At 54.0% G+C, this 21395-nt stretch overlaps 1 protein-coding gene and 1 long non-coding RNA gene across 2 annotated transcripts in view; one reads left to right on the plus strand and one right to left on the minus strand.

Annotated features, from left to right (window-relative positions):
• Positions 1–229: 229 nt before the first annotated feature.
• Positions 230–21395, plus strand: part of NSG1 (neuronal vesicle trafficking associated 1) — a 28977-nt gene continuing 7811 nt past the window's right edge. The window contains exons 1-4 of the mRNA XM_072737791.1: positions 230–409; positions 684–836; positions 3930–4046; positions 20887–20997. Of these exons, the coding sequence (XP_072593892.1) occupies positions 708–836; positions 3930–4046; positions 20887–20997 (357 nt within the window). The 5' untranslated portion in view covers positions 230–409; positions 684–707. The remainder of the gene's footprint in view (positions 410–683; positions 837–3929; positions 4047–20886; positions 20998–21395) is intronic.
• Positions 14916–21363, minus strand: LOC140595504 (uncharacterized). Its single transcript, XR_011997184.1, has 3 exons — positions 21202–21363; positions 16235–16353; positions 14916–15471 (listed from the first exon to the last, which is right to left on the minus strand). It is a non-coding gene; the product is annotated as an uncharacterized lncRNA (long non-coding RNA).

Consider the following 21395-nt stretch of genomic DNA (forward strand, 5'->3'; position numbering starts at 1 on the left):
GGGTCGCTCCATCCCCGCCCCCCTGCCCCCACCCCGGGGGTCTCTCCATCACCGCCCCCCCCGCCCCCACCCCCGGGATCGCTCCATCCCCGCCCCCCAGCCCCGCGCCCCGGCGCGCCCCCCGCAGTCCGGGCGGGCGCGGGTCCCCGGGGGCGCCCCTTTGTGCGGCCCCGCGCGCTGCGTCAGGGCGGAGCTGCCGCGGCCGCCGCCACAGGCGCGCACTCAGCGCACGGGCGGCCCCGGGGGCGGCGGGAAGGGAGGCGGCGAGCGGGAGGGGGAGCGGCCGCGGGCCCAATCGCTCGGCTCCCCCGCCCGGCCCCGCGCGGCGCCGCCTCCGCCATTGCTGCGCGCGGGAGCGGCCGACGCGGACCTCGCTGCGCGCTCCGAGCCAGACCTGCGAGCCGGCGGGGTGAGTAGCCCCGGGCGGGGGCCGCGGCCGCCCCGAGCCCCGCTGCGCCCTCGGGGCCGGGCCGGTCCCTCCGCCGGTCCCTCCGCCGGGTCCCTCCGCCGCCGCGGGGCGCCCCTGAGCCCGGGTCCGCGGGTCCCCGGGGGTAGCGGCTGGGACCCCCTCCGCCCCCCTCCCCTGCCCCCTCCGCCCCCCTCCCCTGCCCCCGCCGCGTCCCCCGACCCCTCCCGCCCCGAGCCCGGAGCCCGGAGCCCGCGGTGACCCCCCCCCCCCGCAGGCGGCAGCCTCGGCTCCCGGAACCATGGTGAAGTTGGGGAACAATTTCGCGGAGAAGGGCACCAAGCAGCCGCTGCTGGAGGATGGCTTCGACACCATCCCCCTGATGACGCCCCTCGACGTCAATCAGCTGCAGTTCCCGCCCCCGGACAAGGTGAGAGCCCCCACCCGGCACCCGGCACCCGGCACCCCGCACCCCGCACCCGGCACCCCGGCCGGGGCGCACCCCGAGTCTCGGCGGCGGCCGTGCGCTGGGGCGGGCGGGGCCCGGACCACAGCCCTGTCCCGGCGGGGGAGCGCGGCCGGCGACGGTCGCTTCTCGATTTTCTTGGGATTTTCCGGGGAGCCCGTCCGAGAGGGGCCCCTGCCCGGGCAGCAGGCGCTGAGGGTCTGGGGCGGGCCCGGGGCGGCCGCCCGGCTTGCCCACCCTGCGGGCTGGAGGCGATCGGCAGCCCCCGCCGCTCCGGCCGGGCCTGGGTGCCGGGCCTGGGTGCCGCAGGGCCGCTCTTCCCGGGCTTCCTTCCTCTCTTTGTTCCTTTGTGAAATCTTCAAGTAGGCGCCCTGCGCGCTGGGTGTGCGTGCAGCCGGGGCCAACCATTCAGCATCCTTTCCCCAAAGTGGGGTTTTCTCTTCTGGTTTAAAGAGTCCCTTTTCTCGAGTGCGGCATCCGATCAAGTGGTTTCTGCCCATTAAGGATATTTTCAAGAGTTAGCGTTTACAAAGGTAAATGCCATGATTGAAAGTCTGGAAAATGCTATTGCAGAACTCAAACCTAAAATAATAAGCGCGGCGGCCGCTCTGACCACCTTGCTGCTGCTTAAAAACCACCCTGGCCACGACTGAGCTCCTTCTATTCCCCGAAGCGCATTCACATTTATTGCCTCGTTTAGCCCTGGTGAGGAGGTTCTGACTCAGGTCTTTGTCTTTTATTCCGGGCGTGCTGGCGGCATGCTGGCGAGGGCTGACCACCGGATGGGGATAGGGGAATATCTCCGCCCGCCGCGGTGCGGCCTTTCCTTCTGGAAGATTCCTTTATTCCCATGTGGACCCTTTGATTTACTCAGCCCTCTAGAGTGGTTCCCATCCCTCCAACTCTATTGTCTCCGTTTTGGGTAGGGGGGGCGGGGGCAGCAGGTGTTCCAGTTCAGCAAGAGGCCCCGAGGAGCACACCTGTGCACCCGGCCACGTGGGGCCACTCTGGGGCACTGATGGTCCAAAGGAGGCTGGGGGAGGCTGGGGGAAGGGCTGGGGCAGGGCTGCCTCCCCCTGTGCAGCCCCTTTTCCTGCTGCCGGCTCAGCCCACTCCACTGCCCCCACCTTCCCCTCCCACCTCAGCCCCAGAGTGGTGGCGGCCTGTGCCAGGAACGCTGTGTCCCAAGGCAGCACCTCTGTCAGGTGACTCCCTCCGCTCAGCCTGAGCCTCCTCTTTTGCTCTCAGTCTGTTCCATTCCTGAATTGTCTGGCTTATACCAGGGAGGGGGCTTTCAGGCAGGTGTGAAATCCTGGCCAACCAATCGGATCACTGAGAAGTAGCCTAGGTAGGTCTGAAAGGTAATGAGTCTCCCATCCCTGGGAGTGTTCAAACCAAAGGAGGGAACTGGCAGGGATGCTCCAGACACAGGAACCAGTGGTTGGGCTAGAAGATTTCTGAGGTCACAGATGAGGAGACGGAGTCTCAGAGAGTTCACAGGATGTGCCCAAGGTCACACGGCTGAAGGCCACAATCCTTACAAACACAGAAGCTTCTGGCAGGGCTTCATGGTCCCTCCTCCTTGGGACAAGACCTCTCTCTCACACAAGACCTCACTTAACCCGAACAACAGCACTGTGTTGCTCACAGCCAGGGTTCAGGGAGGCAATGTCACCTGTCCCAGGTGATGGGGCTTGTGGGATCAGATCACGCAGTCAGGGTCATAAGTGGAGTCTGTCCTGAGAATGTGCACTGAGGGCTGAGGTGCTGCAGTGACAGGGGTCACGGAGCTGGCAGCAGCGTCAGGGCCAGTCTCACCTGACGTTTATTGAATGCTTGCAACGTGCCAGGCATTTGTTCATGTGCTTAAATTTCTTTACCGTTATTGCCTCCGATTTACAGATGTGGAAATTGAGGGTCTTGTCCAAGGTCACCTGGCGTGTTAGTGGCAGATGCAGACGAACGCAGGCGGCTGGAATATTGAGCGGGTTCCCACGGTGCCGAGCGTCGTGTGGATTCCCGTCTGCTCTCTGCAGCCGGGCGAGATCAGCCTTGCTCCCATTTCACAAGCCAGGAGTCTGAGGTTCTGAGTGGCAGGGTGTGTGCTCCATGTCACATAGCTAGTAGGGGACAGTAGGGACTAGAGGACAACAGGGTGATGCACAGAGGCTGCTCCAGAACCCCGGCCGGTACCCAGACTCTCACTCTAGGCATGTCCCCCCTCAGGGTCGGGAGAGCTGCACACACATCAGGGAATGAAGACGGCAGGTGTGTGATTATGGGTTTTGTGGCCCTTGGACCACTTTTTGGTGACAGCCAGCATGGGCTGCTTTGTCTCCTGACTCTGACCTCCTCCGGCTGGCTCCAGGGTCACAGCTCCGTCTGAGAGCCCCTCCCACGGCCAGCGTGGGGCCCACCATCCTGACTTGCTGGGTGCTGCTAGGTCTGCTCTGGGTGCCCCTGTCACGGAGAGCGGCTGTCTCCCCTGCACCGCGTCCCACCCTCTCTCTCCAGGAGGAGGAGGAGGAGTGTGGTGGCCGCTGGCCTCTGCAGTCCGGCAGCTGCTCCTGGCTCCTGGCACTGCAGTGGAGAGTGGGGACTAGAGAGGTGTGACCCCTTGATGCCTCCCGTGCCGTGGAGACAGAAGAGTAAACCGCCCCTGGCCACAGGCGTGGGGAAGATGGGCTGTGAGCCTCTGAAGCGGGAGGCTGGAGGGTGGGCCAGGGTTCATCGGGAGCTGGTGGGGGGCGCAGGGAAGAGTTAGCCCTGCCGCCTATTAGCTGGGTGGCCTCCGGCCGATGAGCTTCACTTCTCTGGCCCCGAGTTAACCTCATTTTCCTCTGGGGGCTGCTGTCACGGTTACGCATGTGCAGTTTCTCAAAGTCCTGGCAGGGAGATGTCCACACGACAGCTGTCCTCATCCTTTTTTGTGAAATGCGTGCTGGCGAAATGGTGCCTCGGCCACGGGGGTTCGCGCAGCCGTCCTCTCTGGGCAGGTGTGTGTGCATGCACCTGGCCGCACCCCTGATGCCTCTGCTTCTCTGTTTCCCGGACAAGGTGGTTGTGAAAACAAAGACCGAGTACGAGCCTGACCGCAAGAAGGGCAAAGCACGTCCTCCCAAGATCGCTGAATTCACCGTCAGCATCACGGAGGGGGTCACTGAGAGGTTTAAGGTGAGTGACCCTGGAGGGGGGCAGCGTTGCTTTCATGTCCAGGATGGGAAGGCCAGGCTGGCCCCTCGGGTGATGGGAGCAGGATAAGACACCGTTTATCTGGCCCAAGAGCCAACCCTGTGGCTTTTAAAATGTCTTGTTTATTTCCTTTATCTTCCAACATGACCACGTATAACCTTGTGGAGAGTTTTTTTTTTTTAACTTTTTAAGTTTTTTTTTTTTTTTTTAATTGCGGCATGATTAACATTTAACATACGGTGTTACATTAGTTTCTGGTGTACAGTGTAGCATTTGAACGATTCTGTCCCTGACCTCAGCGCTTGTCGGGGTAAGTGTGCTCTTCACCCCATTCAAGACTTCACCACCCTCCGCCCCTCCCCTCTAGCAGCTACCAGTTTGTTCTCCAGGGTTAAGAGTCTCACCTGGTTGTAGAAACAGAGAAAACCCACTCCTAAACTATTTTTTAGACCATGGTTACAGACACATGAAAAATCGCTTCCCAAACTCAGCGATCCCTACCTCACGGGTCCAGGAGGGAAGCAGGCTAACACAAAGGTAAGGTGGTCTACTTACGACCTGCAAGACCCGGGGCCGGGCCCCTGCCTCCTGCCCGCTGAGCTAAGCGAGCCTCCCCACAGGTCAGGACCATCAGGATAACCCATCGTGCAGATGGGAAAGTTGAGGTGCAGAGCCGTCACGGCTACCCATGGCGGTGCCAGGGGAGGAGACCCAGCTCCCGAGCCCTGTGCTCCGCCTCCGTCCTCACCACTCCTGGCACGATGGGGAGGTGTGGGGCTCGGCTGGCCCGTGTGGGCTGTACACTCACTTGTGTAGGGGGATGCTTTGCTCTGGACAGTTTTCTAGGGAGGAACAGCTGCTGGAAGGGGCAGGGTTCCAGCCAGGCGGCGGTAGGGCGTGGGGGGGGAGCCTTCCCCAACTGTCCCTGTGGTCTCTGAGGATAGAAATAGCTGCACTGGTTGAGGAGCGAGTTATAGTGTTGATCTTCTGGAAGCTTGTTCTTTGAGAGACATGAGAGACTAAAACCATGGCCCTCATCCAGATTCAAAGGGGTGATTTCAGAGACACCAGTGGGTCGTCCAGACCTTGCAGAGTGGCCGTGTGAGCAGTCTGCTGGTGTCTGGGTGCACAGATGCTTGCACACCCACATGCCCTGCAATTCCTGTTCTGTCTCACGAAAACCCTGTGCACTGGTTCTGCATGTGAAGCCTGCAGAGCTGAGGTGGCTCCGCGGGGTGAGCAGGGAAGCCAGGGTATGATGTGACTTTGAACCCCTCCTTCCCGTGCTCCACGCTGCCTCATGGGCTGGAGAATCGCTTGTAGAGCCTGCCTGGCCAGCAGACCCGTCCGAGTCACAATCTTTTGTGTTTGTGGGGTGTTCACCTGTGTCACTTATCTGCCCTGAGAGCTGGGTCCTACTAGCAGAACTGACTTTCCAGCGGCAGCGTTGAGGTGCAGAGCCCCGTGTCTGTGGTTCCTGCTGGGGGTTTATAGGAACGGTGTGTGGGCTGAGATGCTCTTCGGGTGGCTCCTGGCTTGGCGGTTTATATGTGTCACGGAGTTCGTGGCTGGGGCTGGGTTGGATTGACCCAGGGTCAACATCTTTTCTTCCGCTCTGACTAGCCGGCTTAGCATGTCCTCATCTGCAGCTAGTCGAACGACCTGCACCATCCAGGCTTTGGTGATCACCTCTTGGCTGAGGCAGAGGTGACCTCAATTTCAAGGTCATCAAATCTGTCATTCTGATGGCTGATACCATCTGGATATCTGAGCGTGTCTGGGTTTCTCATCCCTGATTTGACCTTCACCCTTCTCAGCCCTGGCAGCAAGGCACTTGAACAGCTATCCTTCATCTGTTGAGGCTGTGGTGTACCAGCACCCCCCGCCCCAGTATGAGTTCTTCTCTCTGAGGGCCTGATATTCTAGGCTCCAGGGACACCTATTTTTGTGGCAGGTATTCCTCATGGGCCCTTTAGAAAAGGCATCCTTACAGATCACAGAGAGAGAGGCAACCCTCTCCACAGTCTGTCCCCAACCAACAGCCTCTCCCAGCTCTGGTGTCCTTCATTTGTGTGTCTCCCGCACACTCACCTGATACAGGTCCCCAGGGCCCCTGTTCCAGGCATGGGTGACGCATATTGGCCACCAGGGTGCTCGGCAGCCACAGCTGAGCACCTGTGTGGTTACCTGGCTCCAGGTGCCCAGAAGATCTGAGCCTGTCCCTGTGGACCGGGCTCTGGTGGCAGCATCCTGCCATGTCTCTGCTCCCACCTCCCAGGGGAGGGCCAAGAAGGTGATGCATACAGTAGGCGCTCAGTAGGGCATTGCGTTGCAGTGCGCCCATTCTCCAGGCTTACACAGAAACCGTCCAGGCATGTTCACAAGCTTAGCATCTGTGGCCTCTTTAGGGTTCACCACCACGCTGAAGGGGGAGGCGCTCCCGGTTTTACAGATGAGACTTTGGAGTCTCAGGTAGTCCCTAAGGCTGGGGTCCTTCAGCCTAGTCCGTGCCTCCTCCGAGGCCAGTGCCTTTTCACCACACAGCCTGCCATACACCTTCCAGCTCCTTCAGTGTGGTGCCAGCTCTGCCATGAAGCCTCCGGGGATTACCCTCACCCTCCTGGGGTTCCCGCTGTCCTTTGTTAGGAGCAGTAACAGGATGTAAACAGGGAGTGCTCCCTTGAGCCATATTCGGGGTCAGGCTTGTCAGGCTTCTCATCTCACTTGATCTCGGTAAAAACCTCAGGAAGTGTGCCCCATTGTCTCCGTTTCACAGTGGAGGGGAAACCGAGGCAGAGAGTGTGACCCTGGGCAGCCTGCACTTGGCTAGGACACTCAAGGCGATGTGGCTGCCCCTGGAGCACATGTTTACATGGGGAGCTCTCCGCTCCGGGCAGCCCATTGTGCTGTTGCCCTCTTGTGCTGCTTTTTCCATTAAAAAAAAATATTTTATTTTAGAGAGGAGAGTGAGTGCAGAGGGAGAGAGAGAATCCCAAGCAGACTCTGCAGTGAATGCAGAGCCCAGCATGGGGCTCGATCTTACCACTCTGAGATCATGACCTGAGCCAAAATCAAGAGTCGGCCACTCAACCGACTGAGCCACCCAGGTGCCCCTTGTGCTTCTAAGAATCCTTTGCCTTTGTTGATTTGAAACCTCTCCTGATGACCACTTCCTGGGATCCTGCATCTGCCCCTCGAGCCACACGCAACACAAGTCACCCTCCTTCTCAGCAGCCTTGGGATAGGTGGCAGGCCACACACTTGAGTCTTTTGCAGTGTGAGCCTCATATTCTGGTGTCTTCCTTCCATGTTACGGAGTCCAGGCTCCCCTCTGAGGGGCTGTTCTTGGCTGTGCTTCTCTTCAGGTGTGACCAGGTGTCCTGGTGAGGTCCAGTGGGGTGGCATAGGTCACCGGGTGACTAGCCATGCTGCCGGCCCAGAGTGCGTGGGGACCTGGTGAGATTTCCAGGGTCGGCCTGTGGGACCCTCACTTATTGAGTAAGGCAGCTCCCTATGGAGCCCTCGCTCTAGGCCATATGTGGATGTAAGCCCTTTTCAGGTGTTAACTCACCATTTCCCACCCGGTTGGGCAGACGACCCCCAAGGTCACAGTCAGTAGCAGAGTGTGACCTGAACCGGGTGGCCAGGCCAACCTGACCAGGAGGCCTGCAGGCGTTATGCAGCTGAACACCCTGTGTTCTGTGGGCACATCAGGTTTTTGCTCCAACACCCTTCTGAACAGGGAAGATTTACCTGGTTCCCCATGCACCTGCCGTGGGGCCTGGGCGTGAGAGGTGGCCTCCAGGGCACTGTTGCTCTAAGTGTGCTCGGGGACCACCTGCATTGGAATCACCTGAAGTTTGATTTTTAATGGAGGGACCTTGGGAATGTGCACTGTGATGAGCCCTCCAGGTCATACACTAAGTACGTGGCCCTTTGTGGATGGAGACACATTCTAGCCCAGGGGCAGGGCAGGCTCACGAGGGCTGGCACCTTTTGGAAATGCTAAGGGCGTTCACCCTTCTGGAATGTTCTCCCAGCCTTTTATTGCCCAATTATGTGTCTGGCATCTTTGAACGGAGCACACAATAGGGCACGCTTCTCCTGTGAGGCGGCAGCTGGCTGAGGGTTGGGGAGCGTGTGGGGAAAGGTGGTATCGAGATGAACCTGTGACAAGAGGTGGGGAGAAAGGATCTGCCTCCACCCGGCGCCACGCTCGGGGCTCCGTCACAGCTTTGGTCTGGACAGAACCTCTTCCTCACCCTGCCAGTGACCGGGCCGCTTCTGCGTGGCGCCCAGCCCTGCCGTTCCTCTGTCCTTTTCATTTCCATGTGTGAATTGCAAGGATAAAATCACGTCTTTTCGGCTGTTGAAGCAACAAGTAAATAACGTGTCCCTCTTTGTCTCTAATTTGTGCACTTCAGGAGCAAGAAGCCGGCTGCTCTGCGCCTCCTCTTTATATACCTTTGGATGGCATCCTTGAGACGAGATGTCTTTTTGGATGTTACTTTATGGTTATCACTCGGGGATGAATCTCTTGGCTCCGAGGTTGCTAGGCTGGTTGCTAGGTAACCAGTGATGGGGAGAGGGTTCTGTAAGACTCCGCTGCACTGGGATTGCTGGATGAATCACCCAGCAGCGGCCAAAAGCCTAGGCTTCTGAAGAGGTTAGTGTCAACGAGGAAGAGTGCTCGTTTAATTAATTGGAGGTGTATTTATGCTGAGAATAAACACAGGCTGAGATGTTTCTCAAATTAAGTAAACCTAAACATTTTGCCAGTTGCATGTTCCCACTCACCGGTGCAGAGCCATGTGTCGGGGTGTGGCTGGGGCTGCTGCTGAACGCTCTCCCCCTATCTCAGAAGCTGGAGGGGCCATAGTTAGGCAGATTCAGAGAAGGTTCCAGCCCGGCTCTCCCGAGCCCTTTGTGCTTTGTGGCTGCCCTGATGGAGAGCTGCTGAAGTTTCTGAGATTCACACACCTCCTCTTTGTGACTTAAGGGTTTGGGTGAGCAAACTGCACCCCCTCCACCGGGTAGCAGGTTGCCCTCAGGGCCCTGAGAGGGTCTGGGGTGGGCTTGGCACGTGAACAAGCCTTTCGTGGCCCCCGCAGAACAGGGAGGATGTCCCTGAAGGAGAGACCAAGTTTGTCTGAATGGCCCCCAGCGTCGGCAGTCGCTGCTGCAGCGGGGGTGTCCCTCTGCATCCTGTCATAAGTGATTCCGTGGGTGGCTTGTATCTTTTTCTCACATCCTTAATGACCTTGAGCTTCCTCTGCGCCCGTCTGTTTTCCACACTCTCCAGTAATCCCCCGGTGTGTTTCAAGATGCGTCCCTTAAATATTTATGAACGGCAACACCACTTCCTTGGCATCGGCAGCGGGGGCGGTCTTCATGCGGTGGCAGTGGCGCTGGGGATCTGAGAATTGCGGGCGGAATGCAGACCCCCCTTGTCACCATTGGCGGGGCACCCTGCAGGCAGCCCCATGGTTGGCTGGCCCAGCTGTGGAGTGGGGGCTTCATCCAGAATCCAATAATAAGAGGGTTGAGTCATCTTGGAGATGGGTGTCTGTGCATTCACTTTGTGGGTTACCTAAAATATTTAGTGTTGCACACACTGGAAGATGTCAGAATTCATACTGTTTTTCCAAGATTTTTTTCTTTCTTTTTTTTTTTTTTTACTGCATTACTCAGCAGAAAACACATTTCCTTTCCCCTCCCCCTGACGGGGGGACTGCCGAGGGAGTTGGAGGAGGAATAACCTAGCTGCCATCGACCCAGGGCCTGCTCAGGCTCTGAGCTTCGTGAGCATTATTCCTTTTCGGTTAGTAACAATCTTATAAGGCTGGTCTTGCTGGCTTGACTCTGTAGGTGGAGAATTAAGGTCAGAGAGGTTAAGGTTAGCCAGCTAACCGGGCGTGGAAGTACAGTTCAGACCCACATCCACTTGACACCCCAGAGCCCACACCAGCAGCTCTTCCACACCAGCAGCTGCGCAGGACCCATGGGATGGCCCTTCCCTGCTTCAGACATCCTGGATCCACCCCAGCTGGGCAGTGACCCCACCCCAACCCCCACAGAGGCCCCCAGCAGGAGGAGAAGCCCCAGGGCCAGGAAGAGTGGATGGCCCCAAGCAGACTCAAATGCCGCTGGAGCCCCTCATCTATAAAATGGGGTGTGTGTGTAGAGAACTAGTGTGTGGACCAGGGCCTTGTAAGTTGAGTGACTTTGTCATTTATGGCCCAGACTGGGACACTCTGGAGAGGGACAGTGGACACTGTGCATTGGGGATGCAGGGCAGTAACCATCAGCCAGGACTGTCCTAATAAGCACCAAGGAGATACAGCCCCCTCCTTGTAACCTCCTTCTGTAGCTCACCCCGAGGCCCCTGTCCTACTTGGTATCCATCCATTCCTGGCTGTTCTTTCCAGAAAACGTCCCTCTTGCCTCTGGGGCAGGACTGCTGGCACTTGGACTCTCCCCATCTCGCCAGGGCCCCTGCCAAAGCCTGTGCCTGCCGTGCCTCACCTGTCCGCTCTCCCTTCACCCATTTGTCCTTAATGTGCTCAAATATGCATTATATAAATTTCCTTATTTTAAAGCATTTAACTCAGTGCCATTTAGTAGTTTTGCGGTGTTGTCCACCCATCACCGCTTTCTGGAGCAGTTCATTGCCCCAGGAGGAGACCCCTCACCCATTAGCAGTCGCTCCCTGTTTCCTCTTCCCATCGACCCCAGGCAACCACTGAGGTACTTTGTCTCTGGATGTCCCAGGTGACTGCTGCTTTCACTGAGCGTGTTTCCAAGGGTCATCTGTGCTGTAGCACGGGTCAGTGCTTGTTCCTTTCTCTGGCGGAGTTGTACGCAGTTGAATGGCTAGACCCTCTTTTGTTTATCCCTTCATCCATCCATGGACACTTGGGCTCTTTCTGCCTCTGGACTAGTGTGAATAGCACCACCATGAACATTCATGTGCAACTTTTTGTTGGAACCCGTTTTCAGTTCTTCTGGGTAGGTACCCCGGAGTGGAATTGCTGGTTCATGTGGTCATTTTATGTCAGATATAGCGAGGAGCTGCTGTTTCCCGCAGCAGCTGTACCTTCACCCATGCCCACCAGCAATGTCTGAGGCTTCCAGCATCTGCACACACCACCACCACTTGTCACTCTCTGTCTCTTTAATGATGGCCATCCTAGTGGGTGCAAAGCGGTGTCTCATTGTGGTTTTGACGTGCATTTCCCTAATGGCTATTGACGTTGAGCATCTGTCCCTATGCCCTGTTGCCCGTTTGTGTATCTTTGGAGAGAGATGTATCCAAGTCCTTTCCCATTTTTAATTGGGTTGTTTTTGTGTTGTTTGGTTGTATTCTGGATACTTCATCCTTGTCTGATATATCATTTGTAGATATTTGCTGCCATTCTGTAGGGTGCCTTTTCAGTTGTCTGCTCATGTTCTTTGCACAAAATTTTTAAAATTTGAGGTAGAATTTATTTTTTCTTTTGCTGCTTGTATGTTTGGTGTCCTAAGACACCATTGCCAAGTCTGAGGTCATGAAGATTCACCTCTTTGTTTTGTCCTAAGAATTTAATGGCTTTTGCTTTTATATTTAGGTCTTTATTCCATCTTGAGTTAATTTTCATGTACCGTGTGAGGAAAGTGTCAAGCTTCTTCTGCACGCAGATAGCCAGTTGTCTCAACACCATTTGTTGAAGAGACTTCTTGGCCCATTGAATAGTCTTGGCGACTTGATTAAAAAACCAGTTGATCATGAACATCAGGTTTTATTTCTGGACTCTGTTCTATTCCATTTATATGGTGATTCATATGGCAGTACCATACTGTTTTAATTATCGTAGCTTTGTAATAAGTGTTGAAATTGGGAAAGATGAGTTCTTTGACTTATTCTTTGTTGTCAAGATTGCTTTGGCTATTCGGGATCCCTTGCAATTTCCACTTCTGCAGAAAAGGCTTTTGGGATTCTGATGGGGATTGCACTGAATCTGCAGATCAGTCTGGAAGTATTCTTGTCTTCACAGTATCAGGTCTTGCAGTCTGTGAACACAGGATGCCTTTCCACTTACTTGGGTCTTCTCTAATTTCCTTTAGCAATCTTTTCTGGTTTGCTGTGTTCAAGTCCCTTCCCTTTTTTACCGGAGGCAGTAAAATATAGCAGTATCAGCACTACCTGTGACTGTCACCAGTGCGGATCACACTGGTGTTTTTGTATCATGCTGCAGCTGGTGCCAGGATCTTGGGAAATGTGTATTCTCCTTCCTCCTTTGAAATCACAACATTTCTAAGGTCCCGTTGTTTGATGTGTTAATAAAGAAATATTACATATTATATATATATGTAGACAGAGAAGCAATATATATATAATACCACAAGTGTGATATATACATCATATCACAAATTTATGTTTTTGCAATATTTTGATAACAGTATTTCAGAATAATTGGTTTCCTGGGCAATCCTATGTATACATAGTGTCCTGTGCACATCAGGTGCAATTCTGAGAGGGCGTTACAGGTTTTTCTGGCTTCCAGAGAGTCAGTGGCATCGACATGGTAGAAACCCTGCTCTGGTCTCTCCCCTGACCCCTGCTGTTCTGGACCCACACTGTCCCTTAAAGGTCACTGCCCACAGCAGTGGGGTCTGGGCCCCAAGGGCCGTCGTGAAGCCCATGCCGGAGGACAGGGCAGTGTGTACAACTCCTGCATAGCAGCTGTAATTTCTTCCCACTGTCTCCTGCTTCAAAGCTTTTATTGACAGCTGCACAAAAGTGATACAAATTTTTGGATTATGTAGAATCTGCTTTCTCTCCTCTCTCTCTCACACATACACACAGATCGATGGCAAACATGTGTCCTTCAGCCAACTGGCAACACCTCCCTGTGTGGCGAGAAATGGGAATTTGTCACCAAGGGGCAGCTGCCTCCTGGAATCCTACAGTGCCCAGGAACTGTCTGGGTTCCTATTTCTTGATGTGGCAGACAGGGACCTTTGGCACCTGGCTGTGTCACCTCCTGCAGGACGTGTGATGCCCCAGCCACCCTGGCTGAAGGCATGCCTAGGGGCTTTGGCGCAGCCTTCTTCCTCTGAGAACACCCCTTCCGCCCTTACTGCTCTGATGAGCTCCTCCTTCTCTAAGACCCAGACATCCCCCCTCCAAGTCTTGCCAGCACAGGAGGGGGTCTTCAACTCCCCACCAACCACCGCGGAGGAGTTGTGAAGAGTTAACACCTTGCAGCACAGACCAGGGCTGATGCTGTGGGGCCAAGGACACGCCAAGGTGGTCACTGTCTTGTCTTGAGAATGTCCATGGGCCATTGGGGATTCCATCGATAGAAGAAGGCAGGGCCCTGGGCTCTGGGACAGTTTTTGCTTTTTGCCCTTATGGGCCCCTTCCTCCTTAGAAAAAAAAAAAAAATTAAAAAGTGAAAGAAAAAAAGACGTTATCTCAGGATTGCCTTGGCCTAAAGAAGAATATAATCCAGACTGGATTCATTATTATATAATTATTTCTGGCTTTCCAGCAAAATTAAAAACCATTTTTGTGGGTTGCTGAAAGCATGATAGGCCCCAGCTCTGGGCCTCGTGTGCCCAGTAGGGACAGTGGCTCTGAAAGAATGGCCCTGCTTCTAAGGAGGTGCCCTTCTCCAACCCAGGGGGCTCCCTGGCCTTGGGGCTCACAGCCCCCCTGAGAGCACAGATGGGGGCAGGCACCCGCTGTCAACCCAGGCGCTCCAGGCCCCCGGGAGCCCATGAGGGAGCAGCAGGCCCGGGTCCCGCCTCCTTCCTGTGTCTGATCCTTTGCTTAATAAAACCCAGACAGACTGGCACCTCTGCAAACTGAATTTATGTTCCATTTGAGGAGGAGACGCTCTGAGTTGGCTTCAGGTACCCGAGGGCTGCTCTGTAAGTGCTCACTGAGAAGATGGAGATGGGCTGCCTGCCAACTGGATCCATTCACTTCCTCACTCCCGCAGTGGGCCCTGGGGAGGTGGGCTCAAGAGGAGGCCAGTTAGCTCCCCAGGGCATCTGTAACTAAGTATCCCTGCCTGAGTGGCTCAGAACAACACACATTTATTCTGTGTCAGTTCTGGGGGTTCAGAAGCCCTGAATCAGTGTCACTGGGCTACACTGAGGTGTTGGCAGGTGCTCCTCTGAGGGCTCCAGGGAAGGATCAGTTTCCTGACCTCCTTGAGCTTCTCATGGTCTCCACATTCCTTGGCTCGTGGCCCCTTCCTCCATCTGTAGCCCAGCGTCCTCCAGTCTCCGCTCCATCTCCTCTGTCTTCCTCTTTTTTTTTTTTTTTTAAAAGATTTTATTTTATAGAGTAGGGGGAGAAGCAGAGGGAGAGGGACAAGCAGACTCCACCCTGAGTGCAGAGCCCAATGTAGGGCTTGATCCCACGACCCTGAGATGATGACCTGAGCCGAAGTCAGGAGTCAGACACTTAACTGGGCCTGAGCACCCCAGGCACCCCCTCGGCCTCTCTCTTGTAAGGCCCCCTGGGAGATCACTTGGGCCCACTTGGATAATCTAGGAGGCCTTCCCATCTCTAGACTTTGATTTATTCCATCTGCAGAGTCACTTTTTGCACATTAGGCAAAGGACTTGGATGTCAGGACCTGGATGTCTTTAGGAGACACTACTCAGCTAACCCAGCCTCAGGTTGGTCACCTACGTGGCTGAGCCTCAGTGTCCCCAAGTGTAAAATGCAGTCAGTAGTATTGCTTTCGGATGCTGTCGTGAGTACACAATTGTATTTAAACTGCCACTCACAGCAGAGAGCGTGGTGGAAGTCTCTGGAGCTACTCATAATAGGGTATTTTGGCATAAGGTTGCCAAGGTTGGGGTGGGAGCTCAGTAGCTCCCAGCCTCCAGGAGTTCAGTGCAGAAAGGGATCATCCTTTTACCCCATGGTCCTCAGCTTAGGTTGTATAAGGAAGTGCCTGAAAAGTTTTAAATAATAGCAAGGCCTGGATGTTGCTCCCAGTCTTCTGCTGCCAGTGCTGCAGGTGGGGCCCCCTTGTTGGGATCCCAGGAACTCCTGGGTTTCTAACACACAGCCCCTTGGTGGTGGAGCCCCTTAACTGTGCCGAGGCTGGGTCACCGCACATGACTGCTGCTTCTCTTCTTGCGCGTGCCCTGGGGCTCCTAGCGCCACTGTGTGTCTTGTTGGCTCAGCTTGAAGGTATGGTCTTCTCAGTGCCAGGGCCTCTGTCATATGTAAAGGTGCCAGATGTGGTGCCCTCCGAGGACCCTCCATGCCCCAGGGTTGCAACATTGTGTGGGAATGGGCTTCACATTGTGTAGCAAAGGCTTACCCTGCACCCCTGGGTGCAGCATGCATCTCCTGGGCTCCTCACTGTACACCTGGGTGCTGGGCTGGTGTGCCCATTTCCTGGTAGAGAGAGAACCAGAGGTCAGGGTGTGGATGCCCTTCCCATACAACAGGGTCACTGTTGTATGTGGGCCAAGCTGGCCTGGAACCTAGGGCTCTTGACACTCACTTGGGCAGTGAGGGGCTGATTTGTCTTCTAGTCAGCATATTCTGGGATTGGTTGAGAGATGGGGCCATGGGTGGTTGGGGCTGTCCAGGATGCTTCTAGTCAGTGTCTATCAACATAGAGAAAGTCTGAAGAATGCTCCCAGTAAAGAGGTATGTTTGGCTAGGTAATTTCACACTTTTTTCTGGAATATGCCTAGTTGTCTCATGGGAGATGGGAAGACTGTGAAACTCTCCAAGATGGGACACGCTTTTATTTCACTTCAATTGAACTGGGAAATAATAAATGCTGGGTTATGTGGTAATTGCATGTACTCTTGGCATTGGGAGAGGCTGGGATGTTCCAGAGTCTTCCTGGAGGCAGTGGGCCTGGCCAGGGCTCTGAACAGCACGGCAGAAAGGTGGTGCAGTCTGGCCTTCTGGGAAAGGACAAGGATGAAGTAGATGGAGAACACCTGTAGGGGAGGCAAGCCAGCCCTGAGCCCTCCTGAAAGAGCTCTGGCATTTGGGGCTGTGGGAGCTCACTCAGGGCTGCTGTAACACTGTCAGGGCCTTAACCAGGAGAAAGTGATGTTCTCACAGTTCCAAAGGTCAGAAGCCCAGTTTCAGGTCAGCAGGCTGTGCTCCCTTTAAAGCCTAGAGGGAAGTCCTTCCTCACCTCTTTCTGGTTTCTGGTGGCAGCTGGTGACTCTGGCATTCCTTGGCTTGCAGATGCATCCCTCAACCCTCCATCTTCACAAGGTTCTCCATGTGTGGGCCTCTGTGTCCAAATTTCTCCTTTGTATGAGGACACAGTCAGATTAGGACCCACTCTAATTACCTCAATTTAAACACATCTGCAAAGACCCTATTTCCAAATATGGTCACATTCAAAGGCATAGGGCTTCCATATTTTGGGGAGAGGGAGAAACAATATAACCCATAACAGGCCTAGTGCATGAGGCTGACATCTCTTCGAACCTTCTAACCCTAGTCATTCTCCTGATGAACATGTAAGAGCATGAGGCTTTCTGTTCCTCTCTAGAGAGGAGATATGCAGGTGATCTGCTTAGGTACACAGTTGGCAGATGGCAGAGATGGGGCCCAATTCTGAGCCAGCTGGGGATCTTTCTGGAAAGGCCCACAGCTATCTCCTCAGGCCATGATAACCACAGAGGTGCACTATGCCACATGGTGAATAGGAGACCCACATTTCTCTTCCCACCACAGGGCATTTCCCAGGTCTGAGCAGACTCTGGGGCTCAGGAGAGGCTTAGGGTTTGCAGAGGTGTGTGTGGGGGGGGGGAGAGTGGGGCCAGCCTGCAGGGGAAGGGCTTTGCCACACCAGACACCCCCTCCTAACTGTCCATGGATTTCTTTGCCTCCCTCCCCTGACTATTCTAGGAACTGTCATGTTCTCTTTTCTTGGTTCTGTGAGCTCCTCTGTCATCAGGCCTGGGAATCCTGGATGAAAGGCCCAGGCCAGGTTCCAGGAGGAGAGCCCCAGAGGAAGTGGTTCCCACAACCCTGCCGAGAGACGGGGCTTATTTTTAAACCTAAACAGATGGGATGCGGTGAACCAAACAGGCGTGGTTTCCGTATTCAAGGGAGAGTTTTAAGAATGCCCTAGGATATGAGATGGGGGTGTGTGTGTGTGCGTGCGTGTGTGTGTGTGTGTGTGTGTGTGTATTGAGAATTGTTTGACATCTACCATTATGGTAATTTCAGCTTTGTAACACTGACTCAATATAAAAATTGGATTGTTTGGGTTTTTGCTATTGAGTTGTAGGACTTCTTCATGTATTTTGGATTTTAAGCCCTTTTCAGATCCACAGGGGGTTGTAAATACTTTCTCCCACTCAGGAGGTCGGCTTTTCCATTCGTTGATGGTTTCCTTTGTGGTCTCCTTTTTAGTTTGATGTCCCACATGTCAATTTTTGCTTGTGTTCCTTTGCTTTTGGTGTCAGATTAAAGAAATCATTGCCAAGACCGATGTCAAGGGGCTTAACTACCTGTTTTCTTCTAGGAGTTTTATGATTTCAGGTCCTTTGTTTAAGTCTTTCTTTAATTGCATTTGAGTTAGTTTTTGTACATTGTGTGAGAAAGTGGTCCAGTTTCACTCTTGGGCGTGTGGCTGTCCACTTTTCCCAGTAGTAGTTATTGAAGAGACTGTCCTTTCCCCATTCTTGGCTCCTTTGTCATAAATTAATTGACCATATATGTGTGGGTTTATTTCTGGGTTCTGTAATCTCATTTTATGTCAGTAATGTACTGTTTTGATTGCTATAGCTTTGTAACACAGTTTGAAATCAGGAAGCACTAGGCCTCCAGATTTGTTCTTTCTCAGGATTGCTCTGGCTGTTTGGGGTCTTTTTATGGTTCCATACAAATTTGAAGGCTGTTCTAGTTCTGGGAAAAATGCCATTGGAATTCTGATAGGGTTTGCACTGAATCTGTAGATTGCTTTGGGCAGAATGGATATGTGAACGGTGTTCTTCTAATCTATGAACACAGAATATCTTTCCATTATTTGTGTCTTCTTCAAGTTCTCTCATCAATGTCTTTTTTTTTTTTAAAGATTTTATTTATTCATGAGAGACAGAGACAGAGAGAGAGAGAGAGAGAGAGAGAGAGACGCAGGCAGAGACACAGGCAGAGGGAGAAGCAGGCTCCATGCAGGGAGCCCGACGTGGGACTCGATCCCGGGTCTCCAGGATCACACACTGGGCTGCAGGCAGTGCTAAACCACTGTGCCACCGGGGCCGCCCCTCTCATCAATGCCTTAACAGTTTTCAGCATGCAGGTCTTCCAGCTTCCCTGGTTAAATCTATTTATAGAATGTCTTTTAGATGCAATTATAAATGGCATTGTTTTCTCTTTTTGATAGTTTGCTATTCTTGTATAGAAACCCTGCACATTTTTGCCTATTGATTTTTGTGTTCTACAACGATCAAATTTGTTGAATAGTTCTGAGAGTCATTTGGTGCAGTCTGTAGGGTTTTCTATACGTAATACCATGCCATCATGCAAATAGGGACAGTTTTACTTCTTCCTTTCCAATGTAGATGCCTTTTTTTTTTTTTTTGTAATGCTCTGGCTCAGACTTCCAGTCTGATGGTGAACAGAAGTGGCTAGTGGGCATCCTTGTCTTGTTCCCAAACTTAGAAAGCTTTCAGCTTTTCACCATTATGCTGTTAAGCTGTGGGTTTGTCCTAAATGGCCTTTATTATGCTGACACATTTCCTCTGTACCCATTTTTGTTTTTATGATAAATGGATGTTGAATTTTGTCAAATGCTTTTTCAGCATCTCTTGAAGTTGATCACCTGTTTTTATCCTTTGTTTTATTCATGTAACATATCATTGATTTGCCAGTGTTGAACCAACCTTGCATCCCTGGAATGAATCTCATTTTATTATGGTGTATGATCCTTTTAATGTATGACTGAATTCAGTTTGCTAATATTTTCTTGAGTTACTCTAATAGGACTTCTTAACCTGTTGTGTGCCATGGGCCTCTTTTTGGAATAACGTTTTCAAATGTCTAAAATAAAATACAAAGGGTTATGGGGCACCTTGCTGGCTGAGTCAGTTAAGCATCCTACTCTTGGTCTCAACATTGGGAGATCAAGCCCCTGTTGGGCTTCATGCTGGGCATGGAGCCTACTTAAAAAAAATACAAAGGGTTATGAAGGAAACCAGTTAAGTTAAAGATAGCTCTTCCCAAAGACCATTCTGGGAAAGACAGCCCTGCTGCTCTGGACTGTTCAGAGAGCCCCTGAAGTTGCCCTTGCTGCCCCAGGGCCTACTAGCGGTAGCTGGGTCCTAGGCAGGGCAGATTTGGGTAAGCAGTAGCCCGGGTGACTGTGGGGAGGTGGCTTGGGTAGGACAGGGCAGTAGGTGTGACGGAGGCTGCGTGGCCTGGGCTGGGAGCCCAGCTCTGCATTTGCTAGCTGTGTGACCTGAGTGAGGGTAGGAGTGACAGTGTAACAGTTACAGCAACAAGAGCAAATACTTCCTTCCTCAGTGTGCACTGCGCCCAGGTGCTGTCCTCAGGAGGATCCCATTGAGTCTTTGGCCCTTCTACTCACCCTGGGAGCTGGGTCCTTCTGTTGCCACTGGCAGGCAGGAGCCTGACCCAGAGGAGCTGAGCAGCTTGCCCAGAGCCTGCCTTTTATCCCCAGTATCGGCACCAGCAAGGCTGCCACTCTTGTTGAAAGCCTGAGGGTTCCAGCTGCTGCCTCTGCTGCCATATGGCCCTGGGGCTGCGGCCCCCTCTCCTTCCTCATAGATTTGACCTCTGCAGTCTCCCTGGGCCGTCTGGGGTTGTGTTCTTGCCGTGTATCATAGCTGCCACCAGAATCCAGTGGTGCCTTTCCTCTAGGCACTTGGGGCCCCAAAGCATCTGTGACTTCATCTGTGTCCCTGTGTCAGGCGTGGGCTCCATATGCAGTATAGGCTGTCCAGGCAGACTGGAGTCTCTCTGGCCCTTAGCGTGACAGCCCTGACAGTCCAGGTTGTGTCACAAGGTCACAGAATATAGGGACGGGGAGGAAGAGCCTCATGGGACGTGATTCAGAGACTTCTTGCCTGCCTGGGGCCTCAAGGGGCATCCCTGGGCAAGGAGAACAGGGGATATGTCACCTGGCTGCAGTGAGCATTAGCTGGGGAGTGATGGGGAGGCAGGTGGCCAGGGTGGGCGTGAGAGATAGGGGAAGAGTCTGGGTGTTCATGGGCCCCAGGGTGCACGGGTCACCTGGAGTGTGTCAAGTGCCAGCATGGTGTCATGAAAGGAGGGTGCTCCAGGTGGGGCCAGCCCCAGCATGGCAGGCTGTGTGCTTCACTTCTAAGGCCCCACAGTGCCCTGGGCCAGTGCTCCCAGCTGCCACGATGCAGGCCTGGACTCTGGGGAGGGGACACAACTGAGCACGCAGGAGACGTGAGGGCAGAGGTGATGGGGACCCAGGAGACATCTAGGCTGATGCATCACCTCTGTGATCCCACACCCGTGACTCCATCATGTTTCCAAGTGTCCATGATGCCCAATTGTGTCTGTAGCCCCAGGTCCCCCACACGCAGGGCCTGGAACACTAAAAATAGGCCATTTACCATAAAGGTAGCAAGTGCCTGTGGTGAGAAAGAAAAGTGATACAAAAAGTTGCCCAGTGACAAGTGATCTGCTCTGCCGTCCCTGGCAGCTGCCTGGGGCTCTTGTGTGGGTCTCTCTCCAGAGACAGCCTCTGTGTGCACCAGTGCACGTCCGTGTGTCCGTCTGGCTGCCCCCACATGGGGTCTTAGCAGCCACCCTGATGGGCCCCGCCTCTGCCCACAGGTCTCCGTGCTGGTGCTCTTTGCCTTGGCCTTCCTCACCTGTGTCGTTTTCCTGGTCGTCTACAAGGTGTACAAGTATGACCGTGCCTGCCCGGATGGGTTCGTCCTCAAGGTAAGTAAAGCTCCGCCTCCCTGAGGTCGCCAGATGCCCCCACGGAGGGACAGGCACTAGAGCAGCAGGGACTCTGTGTAAGGGTGCAGGGAAGGGAAGCAAGGAATTGAACTGACCTCAACCCAGGGGGGTGGGGGTGTGGAGCACCAAGGAGGAGGGCTTGTGGGGGGTTGGGGGGAACTGACCGCAGGGCTGGGCACATACCCCACACTCCTGCCGGCGTGTCCCTTGGCCCTCGGCCCCCGCTCTGTCCGGCACCCACTTGGCTGGGCTCTCCATGCACATGGAAATGCTTGCTTTGCTGTGATGCTTCGCCTTCCAGAAAGCCTGCAAGTGGCACATAAGCATACACAGGGAACAAGAGGACTGAGTGACAACAAAGGGCAAGAAGAAGGGAG

Source organism: Vulpes vulpes, chromosome 14 (genome assembly GCF_048418805.1).
Source record: "Vulpes vulpes isolate BD-2025 chromosome 14, VulVul3, whole genome shotgun sequence".
NCBI lineage: Eukaryota > Metazoa > Chordata > Mammalia > Carnivora > Canidae > Vulpes > Vulpes vulpes.